This window comes from Dipodomys merriami, unplaced genomic scaffold (assembly GCF_024711535.1).
Source record: "Dipodomys merriami isolate MVZ:Mamm:240054 unplaced genomic scaffold, mDipMer1.0.p SCAF_5, whole genome shotgun sequence".
Taxonomy (NCBI): domain Eukaryota; kingdom Metazoa; phylum Chordata; class Mammalia; order Rodentia; family Heteromyidae; genus Dipodomys; species Dipodomys merriami.
Genome location: NW_027206068.1, coordinates 77530650 through 77557656, shown reverse-complemented (window position 1 = coordinate 77557656; position 27007 = coordinate 77530650). Strand labels below are relative to the sequence as shown.

The window sequence follows — 27007 nt, the reverse complement described above, 5'->3', positions numbered from 1 at the left end:
GGAAGTGTTCCAGGTCTTTACAGCGTCTGTCTGTCTGTCTACTGATTTATCTATTTAAGTAGTTGTACAAAGGAGTTACTCTTCAACAAAGTGATACCTAGCTGGACAGAGTATTTCTATGGTTATGTCTATATAAACCATATCGTGAATGATGTGAAGAGTACACTGAGAAGAGTCTAGTTTTATAGTATACCTTGTCTTTCTGCTGGGTGGAGCAGTGACTGCCCCAGCTCTGAGGCCAGGAACGAGCATTCTGCAGGCGGGGGCTACTCACTCTGCAGCAGCGGCGGTGGAGGTCTTTTGCTCTTAGAGGTAGAAAGAGGTACTACTTCAGTATGTTTTGAATTCTGGATATCTAGATTGTTCAGAAATGATGGCCATGTTTGCTTTGAGTAATGTACAGTACTGGCAGGAAGAAGTCATATCGGACTCGTGTTGCCACATTCCTCGTGCTGGACACAGTATGTTCAGTAATTCCCTTGAATGAGTTTAAAATCGGCTTTAGGATCTTGGGCACTAGGGTTCCAGACTTGTTGGACAATGAAGCCTGCGTAGCTCAGAGTTGTCATGCCCAAGTCCCCACTGGTGACAGAGATGAGGCCAGAGCCCGCGTCTGCTGCACACGGGCGCCATCACTCCAGTGACGCGTTCTTAAAGCCAAGAGATGTTTTTCTTTGCTTTTAAACGGTGTGTGTTTCTGTGTAGTCATGTAGCTTGCAGTGGTCAACATATTTTCCCCAGGAGTGTCTTAACGTCCGTTTTGTTTACAGTGTAAGTGGAGAGGTTGGATTTAAAGTGCTGTGGCTCAAGTGGTAGAGCTCTAGCCTTGAGTACAGAGAGGCCCTGAGTTCAAGCCCCAGGACCAGCTAAAAAAATACAGTGCACTGCACTGAAATTACTTGCCTCTTTCTGTGTTGATTATAGCTGTTTTCCCAGTCTGCTCTGTCTGTCTGTCTGTGTCCCAAGTGGGCAAGTAGGGGGACAGTGGGCTTTGGTGGCTGAGTTGAGGGGAGGGAAGGGTGTGTTGGAGCTGTCCAGTGGGTGAAGTGCAGGCTGTGCTGGTCTTTGTGATCTTAACTGCTGTCAAACAGAGTGAATGGTTTTTCTCCAGAATCATGTCAGATTTTTTTTGGGATCACTGCCTGCCTTTCTCAGGTAAGCCAGTTATAGTTATTCTTGTATTAGTTCTGCTCTGTTTTCATATGATTGGATTTATGATCTGTGAACCCATTTCCATGACATCTTGTATTAAACTTGACTGTGTATTTCATAAGTGTCTGATAAGCTTCTACTGTTTAAATATTTGTCCTTATTTTTTAGATTTAAAGTTTTCAATAGTAAAAGTGATCATTCTAATCTTAAACACAAAGATTTAAAACAAATACAAGAAATATTTAAAATGAAAATTTTAAGTGTTACCTGGAATCGATCTCAGAGCCTCTCTCAATAGGCAAGCATGTGACTTGAGCCATACCCCCAGTCTTTTTTGCCTTTTTTTGTCATTTGTGGGGCTTGAACTCAAGGCCTGGACACTATCCCTGAGCCTGTTTGTACTCAAGGCTAGTGTTCTACCTCTTGAGCCACAGTGCCACTTCTGGTTTTTGTGTGGTTAATTGGAAATAAGAGTCTAATGGGTACTTTTCTACCTGCTGGCTTTGAACCACCATCCCAGATTTCAGCCTCCCAAGTAGCTAGGTTTGTAGGCATGAGCCACAGGTGCCCACCTGTTTTTTTTTGTTTTTTTTTTTGCTTTGTTTTCTAGATAGGGTCTCTTTTGCTTTTTACCTCTGCTCCTTAAATAGATAGGAATGCAAGTGTGAACCACCATGGTTGGCCCTTTAAAATGAAGTTAAAAGGTAACAAAAATTCAGGCAAAAGAAGTTTTAAGAATTCTTTCATTAAATTGAATTTTCATACAGGTCAATTGAAAAAAGAAGACACTAGCAGATCAGAGAAGTGAGTTTACTGCATACACATTCATAAAAAATTTATATACATATCAAAAAATTTCTCAGGGCAATCAGAGGCATGAATTTTTTTTTTTTGGTGCCTGTCCTGGGGCTTAAACTCAGGGTCTGGGCACTGTCCCTGAGCTGCTTTTGCTAAAGACTGGCACTCTACCACTTGAGCCACAGTGCTACTTTTGGCTTTTTAAAAATTTGTTGTTTATGTGGTGAGAAGGAATCAAACCCAGGGCTTCATGCATGCTAGGTAAGCGCAAGCACTCTACCACTGAGCCACACTCCAGTCCCATGCACATTTTTATAGCAATGAGATGTGTAACTAGATTCAGTGCTAGTGGGGTTGCTGTCAGAACCTTGGGCCACTGTAACCCCCTGCAGAGAAGCTGAGAAGCATCCAGAGCCTTGAAGTCCTCATTCCACCCTCCTGTCGGGCATCAGTGGTCTTGGTCAGGAGAAGGTGCAGTGCCCCGTGCCCTTGGCCCATATGCTGGCGGAGCTGGCTTGCCACTCTTGGTGTTCTGAGGAGGCCTGAGTTCCTCCATTCCTCCACCTCTTCAGGCCCCCATCTGCCCTGGCTGAGCGCAGTGTAGGTGAGCTGATGAGGAGCTGGCTGTGCTCTGCCTCTCCCCTGGGGCATGGCAATGGCTCTGGCAGCCTGCCTCACCTCCAAGAGATGAGGGCTCAGTGCAGTCCAGGCATCAAGCACGTTTATCTGTCAGTTCTCTCATACATGTTGGGAAGTACTTTACAATTAGAAATCATCCTCTTTTCTTTTTTTTCCTGCCTCATCAGTTTGATCCTTAAACAAACAGATCCTTAAACAAACAAAATTAATATTTTCTCTGAATGGAATTTGTTGGGTTTGTATTTTTCAGTGTTCTTCCGTGTCTAGTATAAATATATTTTTGTGCTAATGATCATTAGGGTTGCTACAGTGAACCTTTTCATGCTGGAATGTGTCTTAGGTGATTTTACTGTTTTCGTTAAACTTCTCTATATGTTCCAAACTTATAATCAGAGTATCTTTTTTTTTTTTTTTGGGGTCCAGTTGTGGGGCCTGAACTGTGGGCCTGGGCGCTGTCCCTCAGCTCTTCAGCTCAAGGCTAGTGCTGTACCACTTGAGCCACAGCACCACTTCTGGCTTTTTTCTTTTTGCTCATGTGGTGCTGAGGAATCGAACCCAGGGCCTCATGCATGCAAGGCAAGCGCTCTACCACTGAGCCACCTTCCCAGCCCCTCAGAGTATCATTTTAAAATGAGAACTTTTTTTTTTTTTTGGTCCAGTCGTGGGGCCTGAACTCTGGGCCTGGGCGCTGTCCCTCAGCTCTTCAGCTCAAGGCTAGCACTCTACCACTTGAGCCACAGCACCACTTCCAGCTTTTTTTTTCTTTTTGCTTATGTGGGGCTGAGGAATCGAACCCAGGGCCTCAAGCATGCAAGGCAAGCGCTCTACCACTGAGCCACCTTCCCAGCCCCTAAAACGAGAACATTTTATCACACTGTTTTTGTGTGCACAAATGTAGCGTACTTTTGACTACAGTGTGTACTTGTCAGTTGTTCTTGTGCTACTGGATTTCTGGGTTCCACAGACAGCCCAGTGTCTAGAAAGAATTAGGAGCCAGAGGAAGAAGGCCATGCTGAGGGAGGATGGGGAATGAGGGACGGGATGGGACGGGACTGGACCGGACGGGTTGGGTCAAGTCCGGTCAGGGGCCGCCTAGGTGCCTTTTCAGAGGTAGAGATCTCAGTGACATGGGCTTAACAGAGTTGACGTAGGGAAATGAGAAGACCAGAAGTGTGTGAATACAGATGGTGATAGAGTTTAGAACGAGGTGAGCAGGTAGTGCTGGAGAACAGATTTAGCCCCAGAGCGAGAGCCTCGGAGGCAGTACATGCCTTGGACGGTACATGAGCTGTGAGCACAGGACACATTGTGTGTGGTGTACTAAGTCAGGCGGCCCAAGTGTGGATGTGTGCTCTTAGGAGAAAGAGGGTGTCAGGCTAGTTGCAAGGTTAGGCAGGCTTGATCAAGGACAGAGCTCTCAACAAACGTAGGAAACTGTCTAGAACTGGGATTGAAAAGGAGGAAGGTGTTCCAAATCCTGCAGGTTGAAGGAGAGGCTGGACATGATTTCTGGAGGCTGGTTGTGAGGAGATGGGAATCAGCTGAGGTGATGTGTTCCGTGTTCTGTGCTCCAAGTTCTGGAAAGGCAGGGGTGGGTGGAGACTGGAAAACCTTGGAACTCAGGTGTGTGAAAAGCCAGTGGGATACTTACTGTTGCACTGTTTTCTTTCATACGTATTTTTAAATTACGAATGATGGCATTCTAGACTTCGGAAGAGAGGAAGAAAGAACAGTTGAAGTCACTTTTGATGGCTGTGGGTGACACTGACATAGAAATGTTTGTATGACAGTGAAAACTGGTGGAGGCTTACAGGCTTTTGGACTTGGACAGAAATTTAGGTCCTTGCTTACTGACAAAACCTGGGACTTTGTCCCAGGGATTTGGGGATGCTGTGGTTCAGTCAGAAACCAGTGCTTTTGATGGGGTGCAGCCAGGTGATGGGGTGGGAGGTGGTTCTGGTTCTCTTCGTCAGAGCATGTCTTCCTGGGGTCAGAGGCGGTTCTGGGCCTGTGCTCCTCCATGCAGTCTGCTGGATTTAGGGGAGGGAGATGACAAATGGGGTTGGAGTGTTCAGGTTTCTTCAGGCTGTAGCTTCAGAAGGACTGGGGGTGAGTTCTTGAAGGGCGGGCCAGGCTGCAGGGAAGAGCATTTGAAGGCACTGCAGCGCCAGTGTGCGGGGAGCTGAGACGTCAGCCAAGCACTACAGCCAACATCACATCAGTGTTGTAGAAAGCTAGCATAGGAAGAAAAGCACTTTTCCCCGTTAGGAAATGAGTGCTTTTGAAAATTTGGAAAACAAAGAACACTGTAACAATGAAAACTAAGTTCCGCAGTCCTAACTGTAGTAGGTGACTCGCTAGAGCACACTTGTAATGCAGATGCAGGGTGTCTTCAACATGGGTGTAGATAAAGACCGACCAAGGACAGTTGCCACTGACAAGAGCTCCTGGAGATAGAGTCCTAACAACCAGTGTCTCCTTCCTCTCTACCAGGGCCTCCATGCAGAGCAGGGGCACCTTTGGAGGACGCTGCCTGCGGTAGGGACAGGAGCAGATGGGGCAGCCAGTATGAAAACTGAACTTAGCTGACATGGACACGTCCTGGATAGAGCCCATGCTTTAATTTCATTCTTAGTAAAGAGGAGTGATTCTGTGGCGTTCATCTGTCTGTCTTTAATCCTTGACTTTCCAAATGCTGCAAGATGTAAGGAGTTTTTTGTAAATGTGGTCTTAATGTTGCTTTGTATTTAGACATTTCTGAAATGTAGAAACTAAAATGATATACTGCTTATGCCTTTTAAAAATTTCCTATTTTGTTATAGGCAGAAATAATTGTCATTCACTCTCCATATGTAAATATTTGTAATTTATTTGGTGACATGGCAGAAGATGATTTATGGCTATGAAAGTGTTGTGATAGAAACAGAGCTATTGGCTTCTTGTGTCCCCTCCCCCCCAATATTCTTAGGTTAATTTGATTTAATGAGAGAGAAATGGTTACATCACTGGATTGTACTCACTAGATTTAATGAGAGAGAAATGGTTATATTATTAGATTGTAATAGCTGCAGATTTAATGAGAGAGATGGTTACACCATTAGATTGTAGTAAATGTAGACTGAATGGATGGTAACCCTTACTTGTCCCCTGTGTCAGGTGTCATCTGAGGACAGGAGTGCCCTGTGGGCTTTGCTCACGTTCCACGGCGGCAGCTGTCAGCTGAGCCTCAATAAGAAGTGCACCCACTTGATTGTTCCTGAGCCGAAGGGGGTAAGCCTCACACAATGTCCTTACATGCGGGTGCATATAGTTGTTGGATGGGTGTTTTTTGTCCTTTTAAATGCTAGATCCTGCTTATAAAAGCTGGTTGAATTGTGTTATATTATTTATATCCAGTTTCATTTCACAAAAGATGTGAGATGATCGTAAATTGAATAATGAGCCAAATACTAATTAATACAAGTTATTATAATGGGAAAAATTCCATTTTTTACAGTTTGTTTAAAGTTCTTTTAAGAACCTTATGAGTTGATTATTATTTCTGAATGAAATTGAAAAAAATATACTTTTAGACTCTTGCCATTGTTCAGAGTGCTAAGGTTAGATAGAATCCAGAGCCTGGTACGGGCTCAGCGTGTGCTCTTCCACTGGGCCATGCCCAGCAATTTCACGATTTTCTGGGGTGTGTGTGGGGGTTGCTAGTTGTAGGATATGGACTCAGGGCCTAGACGCTATCTCTGAGCTTTTTTGCTCAAGGCTAGTACCCTACTATTTGAGCCACTACTTTTTGGTGGTTAATTGGAGATGAGTCTCCCTGGGCTGGCTTCAAACTGTGATCTTTAAATCTTAGCCTTCTCAGTAGCTAGGATTATAGGTGCCCTGCTAAAATTGGTATTAAAGATACTGTAAGCCACATACTGTATGCATGTATATAAAGATTTTTTTTATCCAAGTCTCTAATGGAAATGTAATATTGTTAGATATGATTTATGTAGTCTTCATTAGGCTGGGAAAGAAAGTTAATTATACTTTGCCTGTTTTAACGTCCTGGTTTTAAAGAATGAATTTAATATTTAGCATTCTTCTGCAATGGTAAAACTTGTTAAAAGCAAAATTTATATTTTCCAGTACTGAAAATGACTAGAACCAGCTGCTAATTCACATTGCACTAGGCAGTAGCATGGCATTTTGCCCCTGAAGACACCGAAACGCAGACATCTCATCTCTTCATTAACATACTCTTTTTCTGTCCACATTTTATTATGCCTAAATAATTTTTTTTGGTTGGTCGTGGGCTTGAACTCTGGGGCTGGGCACTGTCCCTCAGCTTTTCAGCTCAGGGTGAGTACTCTACCACCTGAGCCACAGTGCCACTTCTGGTTTTCTGGTGGTTAATTGGAGATAAGAGTCTCATGGATTTTCCTGCCTAGGCTGGCTTTGAACTGCGATCCTGAGATTGCAGTAGATTATAGTACCTAGATTATAGGTGTGAGCTGCTGGTACCTGGCCTTAATAAATTTTTAAAGCAAGTACCAAGGCTTGATCTCAGGGCCATGAGCTCTTGTTGGACTTTTTCTTATGCTAACTTGCTCTGACACTTGCCATGTCTCTAGTCTAGCTTGCTTTTGCTGGTTAATTAGAGTCTCTTGGACTGTCCTGTTGGATCATGCCTATGAACCAGCCCTCTGGGCACCCAGCTCCTAAATAATTTTGTGAAACCATGATGTCCATGTGTAAAGTAAACACAGGCGTGAGCTCATCATGCAGTGTGTCCAGGCTTTCGATTGTTCCAGCGTGGCTACTGGGAAGGACAGAGGTGGTCAGATCCTGATTTGGGTGTACCTGTGTTCTGGTAGCATTACCATGAATGTTACAACAAGACTAGGGTTGTGAGTTTACTGATGGCCTAGAAACCCAAGTGATACTATCCACTTCCCTGAGTAATACAAAGATAGAATAAGGGCGAAATAATTATTGTTTGCTCATTCACTCTTTCATTTATGGGAGCTCCTAAAAATGTCAATGAATCTAAGACGAGACATTTTCCTGTGTGGATATTTGGTGTCAGCCACATCATCAGGTGGTTCTCTGTGGAGTCCTCTTCAGGTAGACATTGTCATTTCTGTCTTCTCATGCGTAGCATCTGTACCTTGTCCTCCTCACCAGCTGTGTTCAAGCAAAGCAAGGTCCTTACATATGAAATGCAGTGCTAAGCACTTGGTATCACTACGTTAAGTAATTCTAGCCAAGATCACAGCACCAAACACTTGACTGGCCATTTGTGCCCATCCATGTCTTCTGACCATGGCAGGGTGGGCGGTCTGCCTGCCACTGGATCGGGACAGACACTGCATCTGCCCCAAAGCGACTTATAGAGGGCACTCCAGCCTGCTTCTCACATCCTGAAGGCTGAAGCAGCATCCTTCAGGTGGCCTGTAAGTTTATATAGATTATAATTAGCTGTCATGTGTTTGATTCGTGATGGTATTTGTGGCTTAGGCTGTTGATACTGAATCCCTTTAAGATGGCTGAGGTTTGATCCTTCCTCTATATTCTACAATCTGTTCAGACACAAGTTTTTTTTGTTTTTGTCGGAAGTGGGGCTTGAACTCTGGGCCTAGCGCTGTCCCTCGGCTCTTTAGCTCAAGGCAAGCGCTCTACCGCTTGAGCCACAGTGCCACTTCTGGTTTTCTGATTGGAGATAAGAGTCTCACAGACTTTCCTGCCTGGGCTGGCTTTGAACCACGATCCTCAGATCTCAGTCTCCTGAGTAGCTAGAATTCCATATGTGAACCACTGGTGCCCAGCCAGACACAAGTATTAAGTCCAGCAACAACGCATTTGAAGTTTTACTCTGTAAGATGTGTGACTGACTCACACTAAGGAGACCGGCATTTCTTTTTCAGATGGACCCAGGCTTTCATTGTTACAATGTTTATATAGGAAAGATGTGTACAGATGGCAGAGTGAAGTTCCATTTCAAATTGAGAAGTGTGGAGGAGTGTGAGGGGAGCTGGTCACTGCACCCCCTCCCCTCCACCCCGGCAGGCCTTGAGGCCATTCTGCTTCATCTTGCCGGGTCTTTTCTGGTCACTGTCTTCCTTGTCCAGGTGTAAACAGGTGTCATTGGGGCCTTGGGGACAGTGTGTTTACTTAGAGCCCAGGCACACATTGAAGAAGCGCAGTCAGGCCTGGAATCAGCATGACACTGAGCTGGCTCAGCTTCTACTCAGAGGAGTGTGCACGTGTTCTGTACAGAACAGTGGCACTGCAACTGTCCTTCTCGAAATGCTAGTTCCAAGAGATAGGACAAAGCTGACAGCTTTGTTCTAAGTGTGTGTTTGTGCTTTGTTCGCAGGAGAAATATGAATGTGCTGTGAAACGAGCAAGTATTAAAATTGTGACTCCTGATTGGGTCCTGGACTGCATATCCGAGAAAACCAGGAAGGAGGAAGTGTTTTACCATCCTCGTCTGATCATCTATGAGGAGGAGGAAGAGGAAGAAGAGGAAGAGGAAGAGGCCGAAAACGAGGAGCAGGACTCTCAGAACGAGGGTAGCACAGAGGAGAAGTCGAGCCTGGCCAGCTCCCGGGAGGGCTCCCCTGGCAACCGGCAGTTTTCTCCCAAGCCCAGCACCGAGACCTCCAAAGGGGAATTGATGTTTGATGACTCTTCAGACTCCTCGCCAGAAAAGCAGGAGCGGAATTTAAACTGGACCCCCGCGGAAGTCCCACAGCTTGCCACGGCAAAGCGCAGGCTGCCTCAGGGAAAGGAGTCTGGGCTCATTAACTTGTGTGCCAATGTCCCGCCAGTCCCAGGTAACCTCCTGCCTCCGGATGTCCGCGGGCTCATGGCCTCTGGACAGAACCTTCCAACTTCTGAGCGATCAGACATGATAGCTACCTGGAGTCCAGCGGCGCGGACGTTGAGAAATATCACCAATAGTGCTGACATTCAGCAAATTAACCGACCATCAAACGTAGCACATGTAAGTCTCCAAAGGAAACGTAAATGTTGGAATTAAGCATTGGGTTTCACAGCTCTGTCAGTGATGCTTTGTCGTGTTTCCTGCTTCAGACCAAGTCGCTTACAGGCACTATTTATTTGAATGAGAACCTTACCATCAAGTTTGTACAAAGTATCCACAGTCCAATGCTGGGTAGAAGAGCTGGTCCTAGTGTTGGACCACAAGATGATAGCTCACCTATGATGTCCACACTGCGGCAAAGTCACTACAGGCCCGTTTCTCAAGACACTGCTGTGTGGGCAAGGCCAGACGGCTGTTTCAATGTGTCGCCTTCTCTCTGGAGAGAGCAGGATGGCAGGAAGGGTCTTGTGGAGGTGATGTGAAGTCAGGGTGGAAGGGTGAGGAGGCCACCAGGGAGTCTGAGGACAGAGTTCCCGGGGGCAGGAGCTGCAGTTAGGGAGGCCCGGTGTGGGGGAAGACCTGGGGGTCAGCGGGTGCGGGAGGCCTGGGAGGATGGGGCAGGCCTGGCTGTGGCCGTGGTGAGCAGGAGCAGCGTGTACGTTCTGCGCAGGCCGGGGTCCTGTTGAGTCAGGGTGAGGTGGGATCAGTAGGCCTGGGATCTAGCCGGGGCGGGGAGAGAAGCAGGGGGATCCCAGCTTTCTGGGGAGGTAGGGGAAAGGATGGTTCAGTGAGGACCGAGCTGGGGAAGGGCTATCCATTTGAAGCCTTAGCTTTGGGGCTTCCCCCGAGCGGAGGTGGCCTGGCATTTCTGAAGCCCTGAGCGGTAAGAGCCCTCTGGGACCAGGCAGCTTTTGTCTTTAGAAATGAGGTCTCTGGGGTGGACTTCAGGTCCCACCACTCCCTGTCCTCTTCCAGGTGTGGTTGCAGACTCCCTTGGAGGTGACCAGTCTGTGTGCCTGTGTAGAGGTGACTGGGCCTGTGTGTCTGTCTAGAGTGACTGGGTCTGTGTGTCTGTTTAGAGGTGACTGTGCCTGTGCGTCTATCTAGAGGTGACTGAGTCTGTCTGTGATTGCCATCCTAGAGGTGACCAGTCTGTGTGATTGTCGTAGAGGTAACTGACTCTGTGATTGTCCTAGAAGTAGTTGTGTCTGTTTGTCTGTCTAGAGTGACTGGGTCTGTGTGTCTGTCTAGAGTGACTGGGTCTGTGTGACTGTCTAGAGTAATTGGGTCTGTGTGTCTGTCTACAGTGACTGTCTGTGTGTCTGTCTAGAGTGACTGGGTCTGTATGTCTGTCTAGAGGTGACTGGGTCTGTGTGTCTGTCTAGAGTGACTGGGTCTGTGTGTCTGTCTAGAGTAATTGGGTCTGTGTGTCTGTCTAGAGTGACTGAGTCTGTGTGTCTGTCTAGTGTGTCTGTCTAGAGTGACTGGGTCTGTGTGTCTGTCTAGAGTGACTGAGTCTGTGTGTCTGTCTAGAGTAAGTTGGTCTGTGTGTCTGTCTAGAGTGACCGGGTCTGTGTGACTGTCTAGAGTGACCGGGTCTGTATGGCTGTCTAGAGTGACTGGGTCTGTGTGGCTGTCTAGAGTGACTGGGTCTGTGTGTCTGTCTAGAGTGACCGGGTCTGTGTGTCTGTCTAGAGTAATTGGGTCTGTGTGACTGTCTAGAGTGACTGGGTCTGTGTGTCTGTCTAGAGTGACTGGGTCTGTGTGTCTGTCTAGAGTAATTGGGTCTGTGTGTCTGTCTAGAGTGACTGAGTCTGTGTGTCTGTCTAGTGTGTCTGTCTAGAGTGACTGGGTCTGTGTGTCTGTCTAGAGTGACTGAGTCTGTGTGTCTGTCTAGAGTAAGTTGGTCTGTGTGTCTGTCTAGAGTGACTGGGTCTGTGTGACTGTCTAGAGTGACTGGGTCTGTGTGTCTGTCTAGAGTAATTGGGTCTGTATGGCTGTCTAGAGTGACTGGGTCTGTGTGTCTGTTTAGAGTGACTGAGTCTGTGTGTCTGTCTAGAGTGACTGGGTCTGTGTGTCTGTCTAGTGTGTCTGTCTAGAGTGACTGGGTCTGTGTGTCTGTCTAGAGTGACTGAGTCTGTGTGTCTGTCTAGAGTAAGTTGGTCTGCGTGTCTGTCTAGAGTGACTGGGTCTGTGTGACTGTCTAGAGTGACTGGGTCTGTGTGTCTGTCTAGAGTAATTGGGTCTGTATGGCTGTCTAGAGTGACTGGGTCTGTGTGTCTGTCTAGAGTGACCGGGTCTGTGTGTCTGTCTAGAGTAATTGGGTCTGTGTGACTGTCTAGAGTGACTGGGTCTGTGTGTCTGTCTAGAGTGACTGGGTCTGTGTGTCTGTCTAGAGTAATTGGGTCTGTGTGTCTGTCTAGAGTGACTGAGTCTGTGTGTCTGTCTAGTATGTCTGTCTAGAGTGACTGGGTCTGTGTGTCTGTCTAGAGTGACCGGGTCTGTGTGTCTGTCTAGAGTAAGTTGGTCTGTGTGTCTGTCTAGAGTGACTGGGTCTGTATGGCTGTCTAGAGTGACTGGGTCTGTGTGTCTGTCTAGAGTGACCGGGTCTGTGTGTCTGTCTAGAGTAATTGGGTCTGTGTGACTATCTAGAGTGACTGGGTCTGTGTGTCTGTCTAGAGTGACTGGGTCTGTGTGTCTGTCTAGAGTGACTGGGTCTGTGTGTCTGTCTAGAGTGACTGGGTCTGTGTGTCTGTCTAGAGTAATTGGGTCTGTGTGACTGTCTAGAGTGACTGAGTCTGTGTGTCTGTCTAGAGTGACTGAGTCTGTGCGTCTGTCTAGAGTAAGTTGGTCTGTGTGTCTGTCTAGAGTGACTGGGTCTGTGCGTCTGTCTAGAGTGACTGGGTCTGTGTGACTGTCTAGAGTGACTGGGTCTGTGTGTCTCTAGAGTGACTGGGTCTGTGTGTCTGTCTAGAGTGACTGGGTCTGTGTGTCTGTCTAGAGTGACTGGGTCTGTGTGTCTGTCTAGAGTGACTGGGTCTGTGTGTCTGTCTAGAGTGACCGGGTATGTGTGTCTGTCTAGAGTAATTGGGTCTGTATGGCTGTCTAGAGTGACTGGGTCTGTGTGTCTGTCTAGAGTGACCGGGTCTGTGTGTCTGTCTAGAGTAATTGGGTCTGTGTGACTGTCTAGAGTGACTGAGTCTGTGTGTCTGTCTAGAGTGACTGAGTCTGTGCATCTGTCTAGAGTAAGTTGGTCTGTGTGTCTGTCTAGAGTGACTGGGTCTGTGTGTCTGTCTAGAGTGACTGGGTCTGTGTGTCTGTCTAGAGTAATGGGGTCTGTGTGACTGTCTAGAGTGACTGAGTCTGTCTGTCTAGAGTGACTGAGTCTGTGCATCTGTCTAGAGTAAGTTGGTCTGTGTGTCTGCCTAGAGTGACTGGGTCTGTGTGTCTGTCTAGAGTGACTGGGTCTGTGTGTCTGTCTAGAGTGACTGGGTCTGTGTGTCTGTCTAGAGTGATTGGGTCTGTGTGACTGTCTAGAGTGACTGGGTCTGTGTGTCTGTCTAGAGTGACTGGGTCTGTGCGTCTGTCTAGAGTGACTGGGTCTGTGTGTCTGTCTAGAGTGACTGGGTCTGTGTGTCTGTCTAGAGTAAGTTGGTCTGTGTGTCTGTCTAGTGTGACTGGGTCTGTGCGTCTGTCTAGAGTAACTGGGTTTGTGTGTCTGTCTAGAGTGACTGGGTCTGTGTGTCTGTCTAGAGTGACTGGGTCTGTGTGTCTGTCTAGAGTGACTGGGTCTGTGTGTCTGTCTAGAGTGACTGGGTCTGTGTGTCTGTCTAGAGTGACTGGGTCTGTGTGTCTGTCTAGAGTGACTGGGTCTGTGTGTCTGTCTAGAGTGACTGGGTCTGTGTGTCTGTCTAGAGGTGACTGGGTCTGTGTGTCTGTCTAGGGTCACTGCGTCTGTGACTGACATGGGTCCTGAGCGTGGTAGGGTGGAGAAAGCCATGGAATTTAGGTGGCTGCAGAGGTGACTGTCAGGGCTGGTCCAGGCTGTGCTTCCTCTGAGCACTGGCCCCCCTACAGCAGGAGAGATGGTGGACGGGAGGAGACGGCCCTCTCGGTGCGGAGAGCATGTCCACACATAGGCACCCATCCAAGAGGGCACCAGGCACTGGGCTGGGCTTTAGAGAGAAGCAGGGGGACCGGCTGGAATCGGGAAGCTAGAGGACATGACAGTGGAAGTGCTATTTACCCACAGTGGTAGCTGGAGGTGAAGAGGACTACATTTCTGAAGGTTGGGAAGGTGGCTCAGTGGTAGAGTGCCTGCCTCGCATGCATGAGGCCCTGGGTTTGATTCCACATAAGCAGAAAAAGCAGGAAGTGGCGCTGTGGCTCAAGTGGTAGAGCACTAGCCTTGAGCTGAAGAGCTAAGAGACAGCGCCCAGGCCCAGAGTTCAGGCCCCACGACCGGACCCAAAAAAAAAAAAATTCTGACCTAGGAACTTGGGAGGAGCCCACCTTTGGGGAGGTGGTTTTGGCCAAAGACCTGCCTGGGCCACCCAGGAGGCTTGTCCCAAGCAGCTGGAAATAGGGCCTAATGAGCTCCCAGAGTGACGTGGCGCCAGCTGAGAGAAGTATAAAAATGGCTGGAGAAGCAGGACTCCGTGTTCCTGGTGGAGGTTAGGGACGGCAGGCAGTCCTGCTCCGTGCTGCCGAGGCAGCGGACCGAGCTGCCTGGTTACTGCACACTTCTCACCGGCGGGTTCCCGTAGCAATCGGCTGATCTTGGGTACAGTGGAAGTCAGTGATGAGCGGGGAGTTGGGACACCTCTGACCTGCATTTGACTGCCTCCTCCAGGATCCAAGGAGGAGCGGGTAACTCTCCTCCCAGAGAGCATTCCAGCAAGTAAGGGTACAAGGACATTTTACTGCTAAATGGGAAGAACTTTGTAAAATTCGGGCTTCCTTGTTTTTTTGAGGCACATTCGCACGTTGTAGCTCAGGCTGGCCGGAACTCTATTGTCCTCCTGCCTCACCCACCTCGGTACTGGGATTACAGGTGCATGTCAGCACACCCGAATGGGAAAAGGAGTTTTTGAAATGTTAGATATCTGAGCCAGATTTAGTTTGACGTGGAATTGTGGTGGCAGGCACAGCGGCCAGTCAGCCTCCTGCTGAAATTGCAGGTCTGGTCAGGAATCAGGTGCCTGCCCCATGCTCAATATGTTGTATGCAGTAGCTCAGACGTTAGAAGGAGAATCGTGACAGTTACAAGGGGAAAATTCAAAGCTGACTTCTAGAATTGCTGGTTGTGGTAAGGCACAAGTTACTTGACTAAGTAAGTAGAATTTTTACTTTTCTTCTGTTCCTCAGAATGAAACGTGTTTTCAGTCAAAGGCAGAGCAGAAGGTTGGAAAGGGGAGTGAGTGGTGCAGCCGGCGTGGTGACAGACATCTCCATGGCTGGCTGCCAGGTGCTCAGGGTCCCGGGCCAGTGCCCGTCTTCAGTCTTGGCCCGGGCGCATCCTATCCCGCCATCTTTTTTCTCCTGGAGCAGGCGAGATAAGTCTTCCGGGGACCCTTTTTAGCCCCTGCACCTAAAACTCCAGACACGCAGCTGTGGGTTTCCTCCTGTCACACCTGACCTCCCTCGTCCCCACTCTCCACAGTGTCCTGTGTGCGGAGGCTGCCTGGGCCTCCCGGGGTCCTCGGGGCCCTGGACTGGCTCCGTCCGCTGTGTGAGGGGAGCCCACCTGGACTGGGGTGAGTGGTGCAGCGGGGAGTGGTGTGTCTGGCCTGCTCATCATGGCAGGCAGTGAATGTCAGAGGGTGGACAAGTGTTCAAAATGGAAGTAGTCATGGGACTCAAACTCCTGCCTGCCCTGGCTCCCTTCTCTTTCCCGGGGACAGCACGGGGTAGCCCAGGCTGGGTGAGGCTCACCGCTAGGCCGTGTGCACCAGCCGGTCTGCACATGTGGCCCGCGGGCACCCATGCTGCTTGGGTGGTGAGGGAGCCGCAGCTCATCTCCTCCCACCACTGGTCAGGTATGCTTTAGTAGAGAAGAAACCATCCTCTTAAGTATAGAAAAGAGGAAGACTGCAAGAAATGGAGTTCAGACTCTGGTGGTTGGAGGGTGTTCCATCTTGTGACGTGTTTGTTGTGTGTGGAGGTATAAGGAAAGTCATTGCTAATGGCGTGTGCTGACATCCCTCCAACCTCAAAGTCTAGACAGACCCTGGGCTCGCGCCCCACCAGGGCTGGGCACTGGAAGGTGACGTTGTACCCACACTGTATCGTGTCTGAGGAGGGGGGAGCAGGCACCCCTGCGGTGAGGGCTTGACCATTGGTACGTCACCAGCACGGTGTGTGGAAGCACAGAGCAGGTGCTGTGAGGGGAGAGGTGGCCTGGCTGGGCTGAGCTGTGGTTGGATGGAGCCACTCCTGGCGTGAAGCTTGACTTCCTGCTTCCATCCGCGTGGCCTGCTTTCATTGATCTTCTCCATGGGGGCCTTGCTGTATTGGGCGCTGGGCCACAGGCAGGAGGAAGTGGAAGACAGCAGGTGTGGGAAGAAAGTTGGGGTCAAGCTGCATCTGCTTCCCAGAGGCCTAACCATCTGTCAGTCTAGAGCAGGTCCAGAGCAGGCTGTGGAGGTGAGGGAGAGATGGCAGCGTGAAGGGATCACACTCTTCCCAGAACCCTGGCGGAAGCTGCCAGCCTGGTCTCACTGTCTGTCTGTCAGGGGTGCGAATAGTTCACTTTCAGATTTTGGTTTTGTCAGTAGAGAATTACTTTATTTGCTTTGTTGGTGTTGGTGATACATAGTAAATATGCAAGAAAGATGCAATCGTGTTTTTGAAGTTTCCAGTCATTTAATGCTCCTATTTACTAGAATATTAACTGGGTAAAATGTCCAGGTAGCCTCTACAATGAGAGACAGTTTTAGTTACTTTTCTGGATCTCTCAATGACAGTGTGGCCTCACTTTTTTTTTTCTAGATCTTACAGTCCCTTTCAGCACCCACAAAAAATCTAGACCACCAGGTGAATCACAGCCAACAGGGACATGCCAATGCCAGCGCGGTGCTGTTTGGCCAGGTGAAAGGGGCTGCAGAAGCCCCCGTGCTCCAGCAGCACCATCAGCCGCCGCCGCCCCAGGTCCTACACCTCCAGCCGCAGCAGATGATGCCGTTTCCGCAGCCGCCGCCACCGCAGATGTCCCAGCAGCCCTACCCTCACCCCCCGGCACACCCATTCCCGCAGCCGCCCCCGCCGCAGGTCCATCAGCATCAGTTTCCCCAGCAGCAGCTGCCGTTCCCTCAGCAGCCACTGCACCGCCCGCCACAGCATGCGCAGCCCTTCCAGCCTCAGCAGGCCCTGCAGCTGCACCAGCTGCAGCACAGCCTGCTTCAGCAGCAGCACATGCAGCAGCAGCAGCTCCAGCGCCTGCACCACCAGCAGCAGCAACAGCACATGCAGAACCAAGCAGCAGCACAACACTTGAGCCAGCCGCCTCAGGCACTGCCGCACCAGGTCCCACCCCAGCAGCCGCCACCGCCACCGCCGCCGCAGCCACCGCCGCCGCAGCAGCTGTTTGGACACGACCCGACTGTGGAGCGTTAGTAGTGGACATTCTTTCCTTCTCTCCCAGTTGCATACTTGCAGAAGTCCTTTGAAGGGAGTATGTAAGGATTCCCACCTACTGATGAGTACAAAATGGAGGCTGAAAATTCATAACAAAGTGAATCCGAAATCTCACGAGCAGTAGTTGATGGATAGTGGGATAACTGCACTTGGTTGTTTTGTGGTACTGGAGTTTGAAGTGGTCCCAGGCTTGCTAGGCAGGTGATCCTCTACTGAGTCATGCCTCCAGTCCATTTTTGCAGTGGATATTTTTGAGGTAGTGTTAACTTTTGCCCAGTGTGCGCCTGGCCCTCAATCCTATTTTACACTAACTACCATAGTTGGAATGACAGGCATACATATGCTACTGTGCCCAGCTTTTGGTTAAGAAGGAAGCTTGCAGACTCTTTGCGTAGCCTTGAACCACGGTCCTCCTGATCTCAGCCTCTTCACTAGCTAAAGTATGACTTCTTTCATATTTTGGGACATCTTTTATTTCATTCATTCATTCATTCATTCATTCATTTTTGTGCTGGTTCTGGGGTTTGAACTTACCATCTGTACTTTTCTCTTGAGACTAGCGCTCTACCACTCAAGCCACAGCTCTACTTTGGACTTTTTTGGTGTTGTTTTTGATTTTGCCAGCCCTGGGGCTTGAATTCAGGGCCTGGGCACTGTCCCTGAGCTTCTTTTGTTCAAGGCTAGCACTCTACCACTTGAGCCATAGCACCACTACTGGCCTTTTCTGTTAATGTGGTACCGAGGAGTTGAACCCAGGGCTTCATGAATGCTAGGCAAGCACTCTGCCACTAAGCTACAATCCTAGTTCCTTTTTTTTTTTGGTGTTAATTGGAGATAAGAGTCATACTTTTCCTGCCTGGGCTGGCTTTGGACTGTGATCCTCAGATCTCAGCCTCCTGAGTAGCTAGGATAACAGGTGAGAGACATTGGGGCCTGGTTGGGACATCATTTATTGAAGTGAATGTTGGTGTGTAATAGAATATTTAGGCTGCACCAAAGACTAAGAGGATGTAGTGGTCAGGCATAAGTTTTGCTTTTATTTTGTAATGGTCCTTTTGTATAGTTTCTTTTATATAGGAATTGGTATATTTGTAGCACTTTTCCAAATGTATTTAGGTTATTGATGTATTTACATTACCTCATGGTCAAGAATAATGAACTGCTGGGCACTGGTGGCTCAAGGATTGCAGTTCAAAGCTATCCAGGCAGAAAATTTCATGAGACTGTTATCTTCAATTAACCAGCAAAAAGCTGTACTGGATTCATGGCTCAAATGGTAAGGGCTATAGTCATTCAAAAGTCATTCAAAAGCTTGAGTTCAAGGCACTGATTTCAAGCCTTGGTATCCGTATAAAAAAAAGACTGATTAAATAAACCCACACTGAACTGAGAAAAATAGACTCTCTGTGTACATACTCATAGAGTTTTGTTTTTTTTTTCTGTATAATTCTTTTGTAGTTCCAGAAGAAGGCTTCTTACTTGGATGTGTGTTTGCTATTGCTGATTATCCAGAGCAGATGTCAGATAAGCAGCTGCTGGCCACATGGAAAAGGGTGAGCACACTGGGAAGAAGGGAACTTGTGTGTGATGAGCCCCTAAGCATAGACTGGTATCCACATGTCCACCGAGACAGACGCCTCTGGGCGCTTTTGTTGTTAGCCTTTCTAGACTGGCTGTCCATATAGTTGGCCATATTCAGTGAGGCGTGTGAGTAGTTTTGCTGTCAGCTTTCTTAGACTGGCTGTTCATATAGTTGGCCCTGTTTACTGAGACACCACTTGGTGTCTGGAACTGAGGTCACTTTTTCTGGGCTTTGTTTTTGTAACTTGGTAGGCAAAGGTCTTTACTGTTCTTGAGACATTTGTCTGTAATTAGCAGGGTGGTACAAGTCAGATATTTGGTGACCTTGGACCCTGACCATCAGTTAGTGTGTCTCCTAAGTATGCTGTTTCTCCAAAGACATGTGTTAGAGAATTCTAGAGTCTCTAGTCTAGGAAGGGATCTCAAGGTTTCTGGTCTAATTGTGGGATGATAGTTCACGTTTGTGTGTATACATGTGTGTCTGTACGTGTATGTACTTGTGTACCAATATTGAGGCTTGAACTCAGAGCCTGGGCACTGTCCCCTTTGCTTTTTCATTCAAGGCTGGCCCTGTACCACTTGACCACAGCTCCACTAGAGTTTTTTGGTGGTTAATTGGAGATAAGAGTCTCATGGACTTTGCCCGCCCAGGCTGGCATGGACCATGATTGTTATATCTCAGCCTCCCAAGTAAGGATTACAGGCATGAACCATTGTCACCCAGCTGGTAGTCCACTTTTTATTCATTATTTCTCATGGTGGCCTGTACTTACCATGCTCCAAATCAAAACTGAGCGTTTGTGTACGTGTGTGCATGTGCACACGTGTGTGTGTGCTCATTAGCCAGGTTTAAATAGGCCTAAACATGTCCTGAATGTACTTCACTGTAAACATTCCTGATGTTTAAATCTGATCTATGTTAGCATACTGCATGAGTGGGGATTGTTGGATAAACAGATTATACGAATGGACAGAGCCAGGAAAGTACAGGCCGGCTGGTGGTGTGGGTTAGAAGTAACATGGAGCCTTACCGGGGAGCCAGAGTGGGACATGAAGCTGCCAGTGTGGGCAGGTGTTAAATCTGGATGAGGTTGTTCCCAGACTGAGCTTTGCAGGATAAGAGTAAGGACTGGGGGAGGTGGTATAGCTCGGGCAGCCTGGGAAGGCAGAGGTCCTGGGGAAAAGGCTAGGTAAGCACGGGGATGGGTGAAAGTCCCTGAGAGAGACAGGAGGTTGGGTCCCTGCAGGGACGGATGGAAAGTCCACAAGCTTGTATGGGATAGCCCATGAAATGGAGAGGTTGGTTGTGACTTTTAATTCTGGCATTTGAGTTTTCCACTTCCCAACCTTTATAGAGCAGGGGTGAGTAAAGGGCCTGATGTGCATGTTGCAGGGCAAATTGTTGACTTCGAGGGAGATCAGCAGGTTGATCAGCTGGCCAGACAAGGAATGACTTCACCAGGACAGGGCAGGGATAGGAAGCTTTTCCAAGAATTGTTTCAGCAGAAATTTAAAAAGAGGTGGAAATTTTAGAAAGGTGATATTTATTTATTTTCAAATTCTTTATTGTGATTAAGTGATTACATAATTTCCCAAATTTCACAGTATTGTGGGATAGTGATGCTTAAAGTCACAAACATTCTAACTTCCATAGGGCAAATTGTCTATCACGGTCTATAACATTTATGAGTTCTACGAGCTTTGCAATACAGCTATTTCTTCCACATTGGGTGGTATGTACATTTCTTTTGTTTTGCATAGCATCAGCTGTTCCCTCTTTCCCACTTGTTCCCTCCCTCCCATCGCTGCCATTGAGTTGCTTAGTTCATTTTGATCAATGTCCAGTGCAGCTGATGGGTTCCGCTGGTATATGTTTTTCCCTGATTCCCTCTAGTTCTGTGTTATCCTCCTGATTTCCCTCCGGTGTGCACATATATATCATACATGTGATCAGCAGCGTGGGGTCATTAGTAGTGATTCAACCAGATAAGTGGAAGTCCTTTGTTTCTTAAGTCCTGCTAATTTTGTCATATCACCTAGCATTTTGGGTTTAACATCCACTTATCAGGGAGATGATGTACCGTTTGTCTCTTTGCTCTTGGCTTATATCGCTCAACATGATTCCTTCTAGCTCCATCCATTTCCCTGCAAATACCATTATTTTGTCCTTTCTAATGGCTGCATAATATTCCATTGTTTATAGATACCACAATTTTTGGATCCATTCATCTGTGGTGGGGCATCTAGGTTGTTTCCATATTCTGGCTATTGTGAACAGTGCTGCAATAAACATGGAGGTGCATGTGTTCTTGTATACTGGTTCCTGTTGTTCATGATAAATGCCTAGAAGTGGTATGACTGGGTCATAAGGGAGGTCAATATTTAGCTTTCTGAGGACCCTCCAGACTGCTTTCCAAAGTGGTTGTATAAGTGTACATTCCCACCAGCAGTGTAATAGGGTTCCTCTTTCTCCGCATCCCCTCCAGCATTTGTCATTGGCTGGCTTGAGGATGTAGGCCATTATGACTAGGGTAAGGTGGTTTCTCAGAGTTGTCTTTATTTGCATTTCCTTTACAACCAGGGATGGTGAACATTTCCTCATGTGTTTCTTTGCCATTTTTATCTCTTCTTCTGAGAAGTCTCTCTTTAGTTCTCTTGCCCATTTAGTAATTGGTTTGTTAGGTTTGGGAGGGATTAGTTTCTTGAGTTCCCTGTATATACTGGATTTTAACCCCTTGTCTGATTTATTGCTGGTAAATATTTTTTCCCAGTTAGTTGGTTGTCTTTCTAGTTTGGTTGCTATAGCTTTAGCTGTGCAGAAACTTCTTATTTTAAGGTAGTCCCATTTGTCGAGTCCCTATCCAATTTATTGTGATCCTGGGACTCTGTTCAGGAAGTTCCTGTCTGTGCTTATAAGTTCAAGTGTCTCTCCTACTCTGTCCTGAAGTAGTTTCAGAGATTCAGGTTAGCTGTTAAGGTCTTTAATCCATTTTGAATTGATGTTGGTCCATGGTGACAGGCTGGGGTCCACTTTTAGTTTTCTGCATGTGGCCGCCCAGTTTTCCCAGCACCAGTGGTTGAAGAGGCTGTGCTTCTTTCATTGTATGTCTTTGGCTCAGAAGGTGATATTTAGAAATCTTTCTAAAAAGAGGGGCTGGGAAGGTGACTCAGTGGTAGAGCGCTTGCCTTGCATGCATGAGGCCCTGGGTTCGATTCCTCAGCACCACATAAGCAAAAAAAGAAAAAAGCCGGAAGTGGCACTGTGGCTCAAGTGGTAGAGTGTTAGCCTTGAGCTGAAGAACTGAGGGACAGCGCCTAGGCCCAGAGTTCAGGCCCCATGACCAGACAGTGTGCAGTGGTGGTGGACAGTGGGGCAGCACAGTGTGCAGTGGTGGAGGACAGTGGGGCAGCGCAGTGTGCAGTGGTGGAGGACAGTGGGGCAGCACAGTGTGCAGTGGTGGAGGACAGTGGAGCAGCACAGTGTGCAGTGCTGGGAGACAGTGGGGCAGCACAGTGTGCAGTGCTGGGAGACAGTGGAGCAGCACAGTGTGCAGTGCTGGAGGACAGTGGAGCAGCACAGTGTGCAGTGGTGGGAGACAGTGGAGCAGCACAGTGTGCAGTGGTGGGAGACAGTGGAGCAGCACAGTGTGCAGTGCTGGGAGACAGTGGGGCAGCGCAGTGTGCAGTGCTGGGAGACAGTGGGGCAGCACAGTGTGCAGTGCTGGGAGACAGTGGGGCAGCACAGTGTGCAGTGGTGGAGGACAGTGGGGCAGCACAGTGTGCAGTGGTGGAGGACAGTGGGGCAGCACAGTGTGCAGTGCTGGGAGACAGTGGGGCAGCGCAGTGTGCAGTGGTGGAGGACAGTGGAGCAGCACAGTGTGCAGTGCTGGAGGACAGTGGAGCAGCACAGTGTGCAGTGCTGGGAGACAGTGGGGCAGCACAGTGCAGTGGTGGAGGACAGTGGGGCAGCACAGTGTGCAGTGGTGGACAGTGGGGCAGCACAGTGTGCAGTGCTGGAGGACAGTGGAGCAGCACAGTGTGCAGTGCTGGGAGACAGTGGGGCAGTGCAGTGTGCAGTGCTGGAGGACAGTGGGGCAGCACAGTGTGCAGTGCTGGAGGACAGTGGGGCAGCACAGTGTGCAGTGCTGGGAGACAGTGGGGCAGCACAGTGTGCAGTGCTGGGAGACAGTGGGGCAGCACAGTGTGCAGTGCTGGGAGACAGTGGGGCAGCGCAGTGTGCAGTGCTGGGAGACAGTGGAGCAGCACAGTGTGCAGTGCTGGGAGACAGTGGGGCAGCGCAGTGTGCAGTGCTGGAGGACAGTGGAGCAGCACAGTGTGCAGTGCTGGGAGACAGTGGGGCAGCGCAGTGTGCAGTGCTGGAGGACAGTGGAGCAGCACAGTGTGCAGTGCTGGGAGACAGTGGGGCAGTGCAGTGTGCAGTGCTGGAGGACAGTGGGGCAGCACAGTGTGCAGTGCTGGAGGACAGTGGGGCAGCACAGTGTGCAGTGCTGGGAGACAGTGGGGCAGCACAGTGTGCAGTGCTGGGAGACAGTGGGGCAGCACAGTGTGCAGTGCTGGGAGACAGTGGGGCAGCGCAGTGTGCAGTGCTGGGAGACAGTGGAGCAGCACAGTGTGCAGTGCTGGAGGACAGTGGAGCAGCACAGTGTGCAGTGCTGGGAGACAGTGGGGCAGCGCAGTGTGCAGTGCTGGAGGACAGTGGGGCAGCACAGTGCAGTGGTGGAGGACAGTGGGGCAGCACAGTGTGCAGTGGTGGAGGACAGTGGGGCAGCACAGTGTGCAGTGCTGGGAGACAGTGGGGCAGCGCAGTGTGCAGTGCTGGGAGACAGTGGAGCAGCACAGTGTGCAGTGCTGGAGGACAGTGGAGCAGCACAGTGTGCAGTGCTGGGAGACAGTGGGGCAGCGCAGTGTGCAGTGCTGGAGGACAGTGGGGCAGCACAGTGCAGTGGTGGAGGACAGTGGGGCAGCACAGTGTGCAGTGGTGGAGGACAGTGGGGCAGCACAGTGTGCAGTGGTGGAGGACAGTGGAGCAGCACAGTGTGCAGTGCTGGGAGACAGTGGGGCAGCACAGTGTGCAGTGCTGGGAGACAGTGGAGCAGCACAGTGTGCAGTGCTGGGAGACAGTGGGGCAGCGCAGTGCAGTGCTGGGAGACAGTGGGGCAGCGCAGTGCAGTGCTGGGAGACAGTGGGGCAGCACAGTGCAGTGATGGAAGACTTGGGCAGAAGCTGAGGGCAGTGATTTCCACTGGCCTGACACAGCTGCTAGTTAGATGCCAGGAACACAGATATGTTCAGACATGTGTGTCTGATGGGCAGATTTCCTTCTACGGGTCCCTGTGCATGGCAGCAAGGTGAATGTGCAACCATGAGAAGCAGGAGTTGAAGGAGCCGCCACCAGTGCTTGGCCAGTGGAAGGAAAACAGGGACAGAGCAGGGACATGTGGGTCTGGAGTACTGGTCTTGTCCCAGCCTCATCCAACTGATCTGTAAGTAGTTACAGGAAAAGAAACACTTCTGACAAAGTATGTAGAGCAGAACAGGGTTGCTTTGGGGTTTGGGCCTGTGCTCTCACATCCTGTGAAGTCCCCTCCTGGTTTGTAGGAGTTTGAATTGAATTTTAATTTGTGCTTAATGCCTGGCAACTACATTCTTCACTTCCTGCTGAACTGTTTGCACATAAAGTTTTGCTATTTATTCATGTAATTCTGATTTGTTTGGTGGTATGGTGGTGTGTTGTGTGCATGTGCATGTGTGTGTGCACATACACATGTAAGCACCAGTAGTGGGATTTGAACTCAAGGTTTTATGCTTCATCTGCTTTGCTGGCACTGCATCACTGGAACCATGCTTCCAGTGGGGGCTTTTTGCTGGGTAGAGATAGCAGTCTCATGGATTTGTCTGTGGGCTGGATCCAAACCAAGATCCATAGGTCTCAGCTTCCTGAGGAACTAAGATTGTAAATGAGACCTACCAATGCCCAGCTGAAGCAGTGGTTTTCAAAGGGAGTGAATCTGCCCCCATGGGGCGTTTGGTAACACCCAGAGGCATTGCTCCTATCTCTAGGGGTGCTGGGCAGCCTGGTCACTATGCCATACAGAAGTTACTTGTTCAGAATGTCAGCAGTACAGGAAGGAGAAGATGCAGGTTTAGGAGAACATTTTGGTTTTCTTGCTGGAAATGGGCTGTGTGGGAAAGCGATAAGTTCTTTAGTAAGTCTTATTTGAAGTTGCCATTCTGCTGTATTCTGGATCGCTGAAATTGATGACAGTTCTGACCTTTGGTATAGATCATCCAGGCACACGGTGGCACTGTGGATCCCACGTTCACAAGCCGATGCACCCATCTTCTCTGTGAGAGCCAAGTCAGTAGTCTGTACGCACAGGTAAGGAAAGTGCTTGCCTGGGACTTGGAGTAAGTGGTCATTGTTGTTTCAGCCTTACATTCTTAAAACTTTTTCTACTTTAAAAAATAATGAAGTTCCTTATTTATTTAATTTGTGCTGGTCCTGGGGTTTGAGCTCAGGGCTGGGTGCAGTTCCTGACATTTGTTGCTCAAGGCTAACACTCTGCCACTTGAGTAGGCTGGCTTTGAACCACCATCCTCAGATCTCAACCTCCTGAGTAGCTTGAGCTACTAGTACCTGCATCCTTGTTAACTTTTGTATGGTTTTGTTGGCTAGATACTTTTGTGCATACTTGTCTTTGAACAGTAGAGACAGAAAAGGAAATTCCAGGTAAACCAGGCACTAAGAATTAACTCCCAGTCCCCACAAAGCAACACTGAAGAGAGGAATTCTGTAGTGTTGTGGTACACTGCAGGCAGGGGCTGGAAGGGCTGTACCCATGAGCACAGGCTTTTCCCCAGCTCTACCGCTTTGCCCTGCAGCTTCAGGCTTCCTCTTCCTGAAAGTCTGCAGATGCACCGTGTGAATGTAATGGGCAACCCTTAAGAACCCTTCGTAAAGAGGGACATTGACTGGCCCTACTTTGTAGTTGAAATGTAGAAACATGAGCTTTCTTCTGTGGTTAGTTTTAGGTGTTTATGTCTTTATACATTGTGGTATGTAGAGCCCTTGTGTTGCTAAAGGAAATTTTTAATTTTGATGAGCCCCAGCATGATCCCTCCATAGGGGGAGGTTCTCACTCATAGATAGATAATAACATTTTTAGATTTTTAAGGGTGAACAGCTACATTGTCATTGCTACTTTATGTACCATATGTTATGTGCTGTGCTATGTCATGAAATTCTTTGACCTGATGGGAGGTCACTAAAAATGTGGCCTTGTAGTTACACAACCTGCAGCGAACTTACGGTTTATGTTTGGTAGGCAATACGCGAGAGGAAGAGATGCATCACTGCACACTGGCTAAATACCGTCCTGAAGAAGAAGAAGATGGTGCCGCCCCATCGCGCCCTCCACTTTCCCGTGGCCTTCCCGCCAGGGGGGAAGCCATGTGCTCAGCATGTGAGGCGGACCCCTTGTTTGTTTTCAGTCCTGCCTCTGTGGGAAGCAGTCATATCATGGCTGACTGCCTCTGGTTTCTGTGTGTGGGGGCCTGGTGTAGAAGCACTGGCACAGTCAATGTCTTAGTTCCTCTGATTCCCCAGAATACGGCAGATATTTAATGGATTCGCCAAAGTCTTCCAAACCCTAAAAGCAGCCACTGTTGGGCAGAACGTGGTCAATACTAGTATACTCTCCCATGTAAATGATCGCAAAGGGAAATGAACAAAAAAAGACCTTAAAATGTGGATGGTGCCATTACACTTTGTTTCAGCAGTGCTTTGCATTTGACAGCCCATGTTTATTCTTTTTCCTTCCCCCATCAAGAGCTCTGTATACAACATTTAGTTATTGTAAAATTCTCCTTTTGACATTCATGGAAATGATATTGCCAAGTATGTGTCATGATGTGAAAGGAATAGTAGAAATACACACATGGGTACATACTGCACAGGTGTGTGTGTGTGGGGGGTGTGTGTGTGTGGGTGTGGGTGTGTTGGAAGAAGGAGGAGAGAGGAAGTGATTTTTCTTAATGATTTCCTCTTCTTTCCCCATAGATCATCTCTGTGACTGGGTTTGTTGATAATGACAGAGATGACTTGAAGTTGATGGCATATTTGGCTGGTGCCAAATACACAGGGTATCTGTGCCGGAGCAACACCGTCCTCATCTGTAAAGAGTAAGCACGCTTTGAAACCAGTTTTCATTTTAAATCAACACATAGGAGAGGGACTATTTCAGTGATTCTGTTTCTTTTTTCCCCCATTTAACTAATGTATTCTTACTACTTACGCTGAGGGAATTGTACTCA

The 27007-nt window shown here is 48.6% G+C and overlaps 1 protein-coding gene across 1 annotated transcript in view; it reads left to right on the top strand.

Moving 5' to 3' along the window:
- Nucleotides 1–27007, top strand: part of Paxip1 (PAX interacting protein 1) — a 49255-nt gene that overhangs the window by 7456 nt on the left and 14792 nt on the right. Inside the window, exons 4-11 of the mRNA XM_069997162.1 lie at nt 1092–1155; nt 5746–5859; nt 8948–9577; nt 16448–17066; nt 18551–18645; nt 24978–25073; nt 26020–26157; nt 26754–26875. Coding sequence (XP_069853263.1) covers nt 1092–1155; nt 5746–5859; nt 8948–9577; nt 16448–17066; nt 18551–18645; nt 24978–25073; nt 26020–26157; nt 26754–26875 — 1878 coding nt within the window. The remainder of the gene's footprint in view (nt 1–1091; nt 1156–5745; nt 5860–8947; nt 9578–16447; nt 17067–18550; nt 18646–24977; nt 25074–26019; nt 26158–26753; nt 26876–27007) is intronic.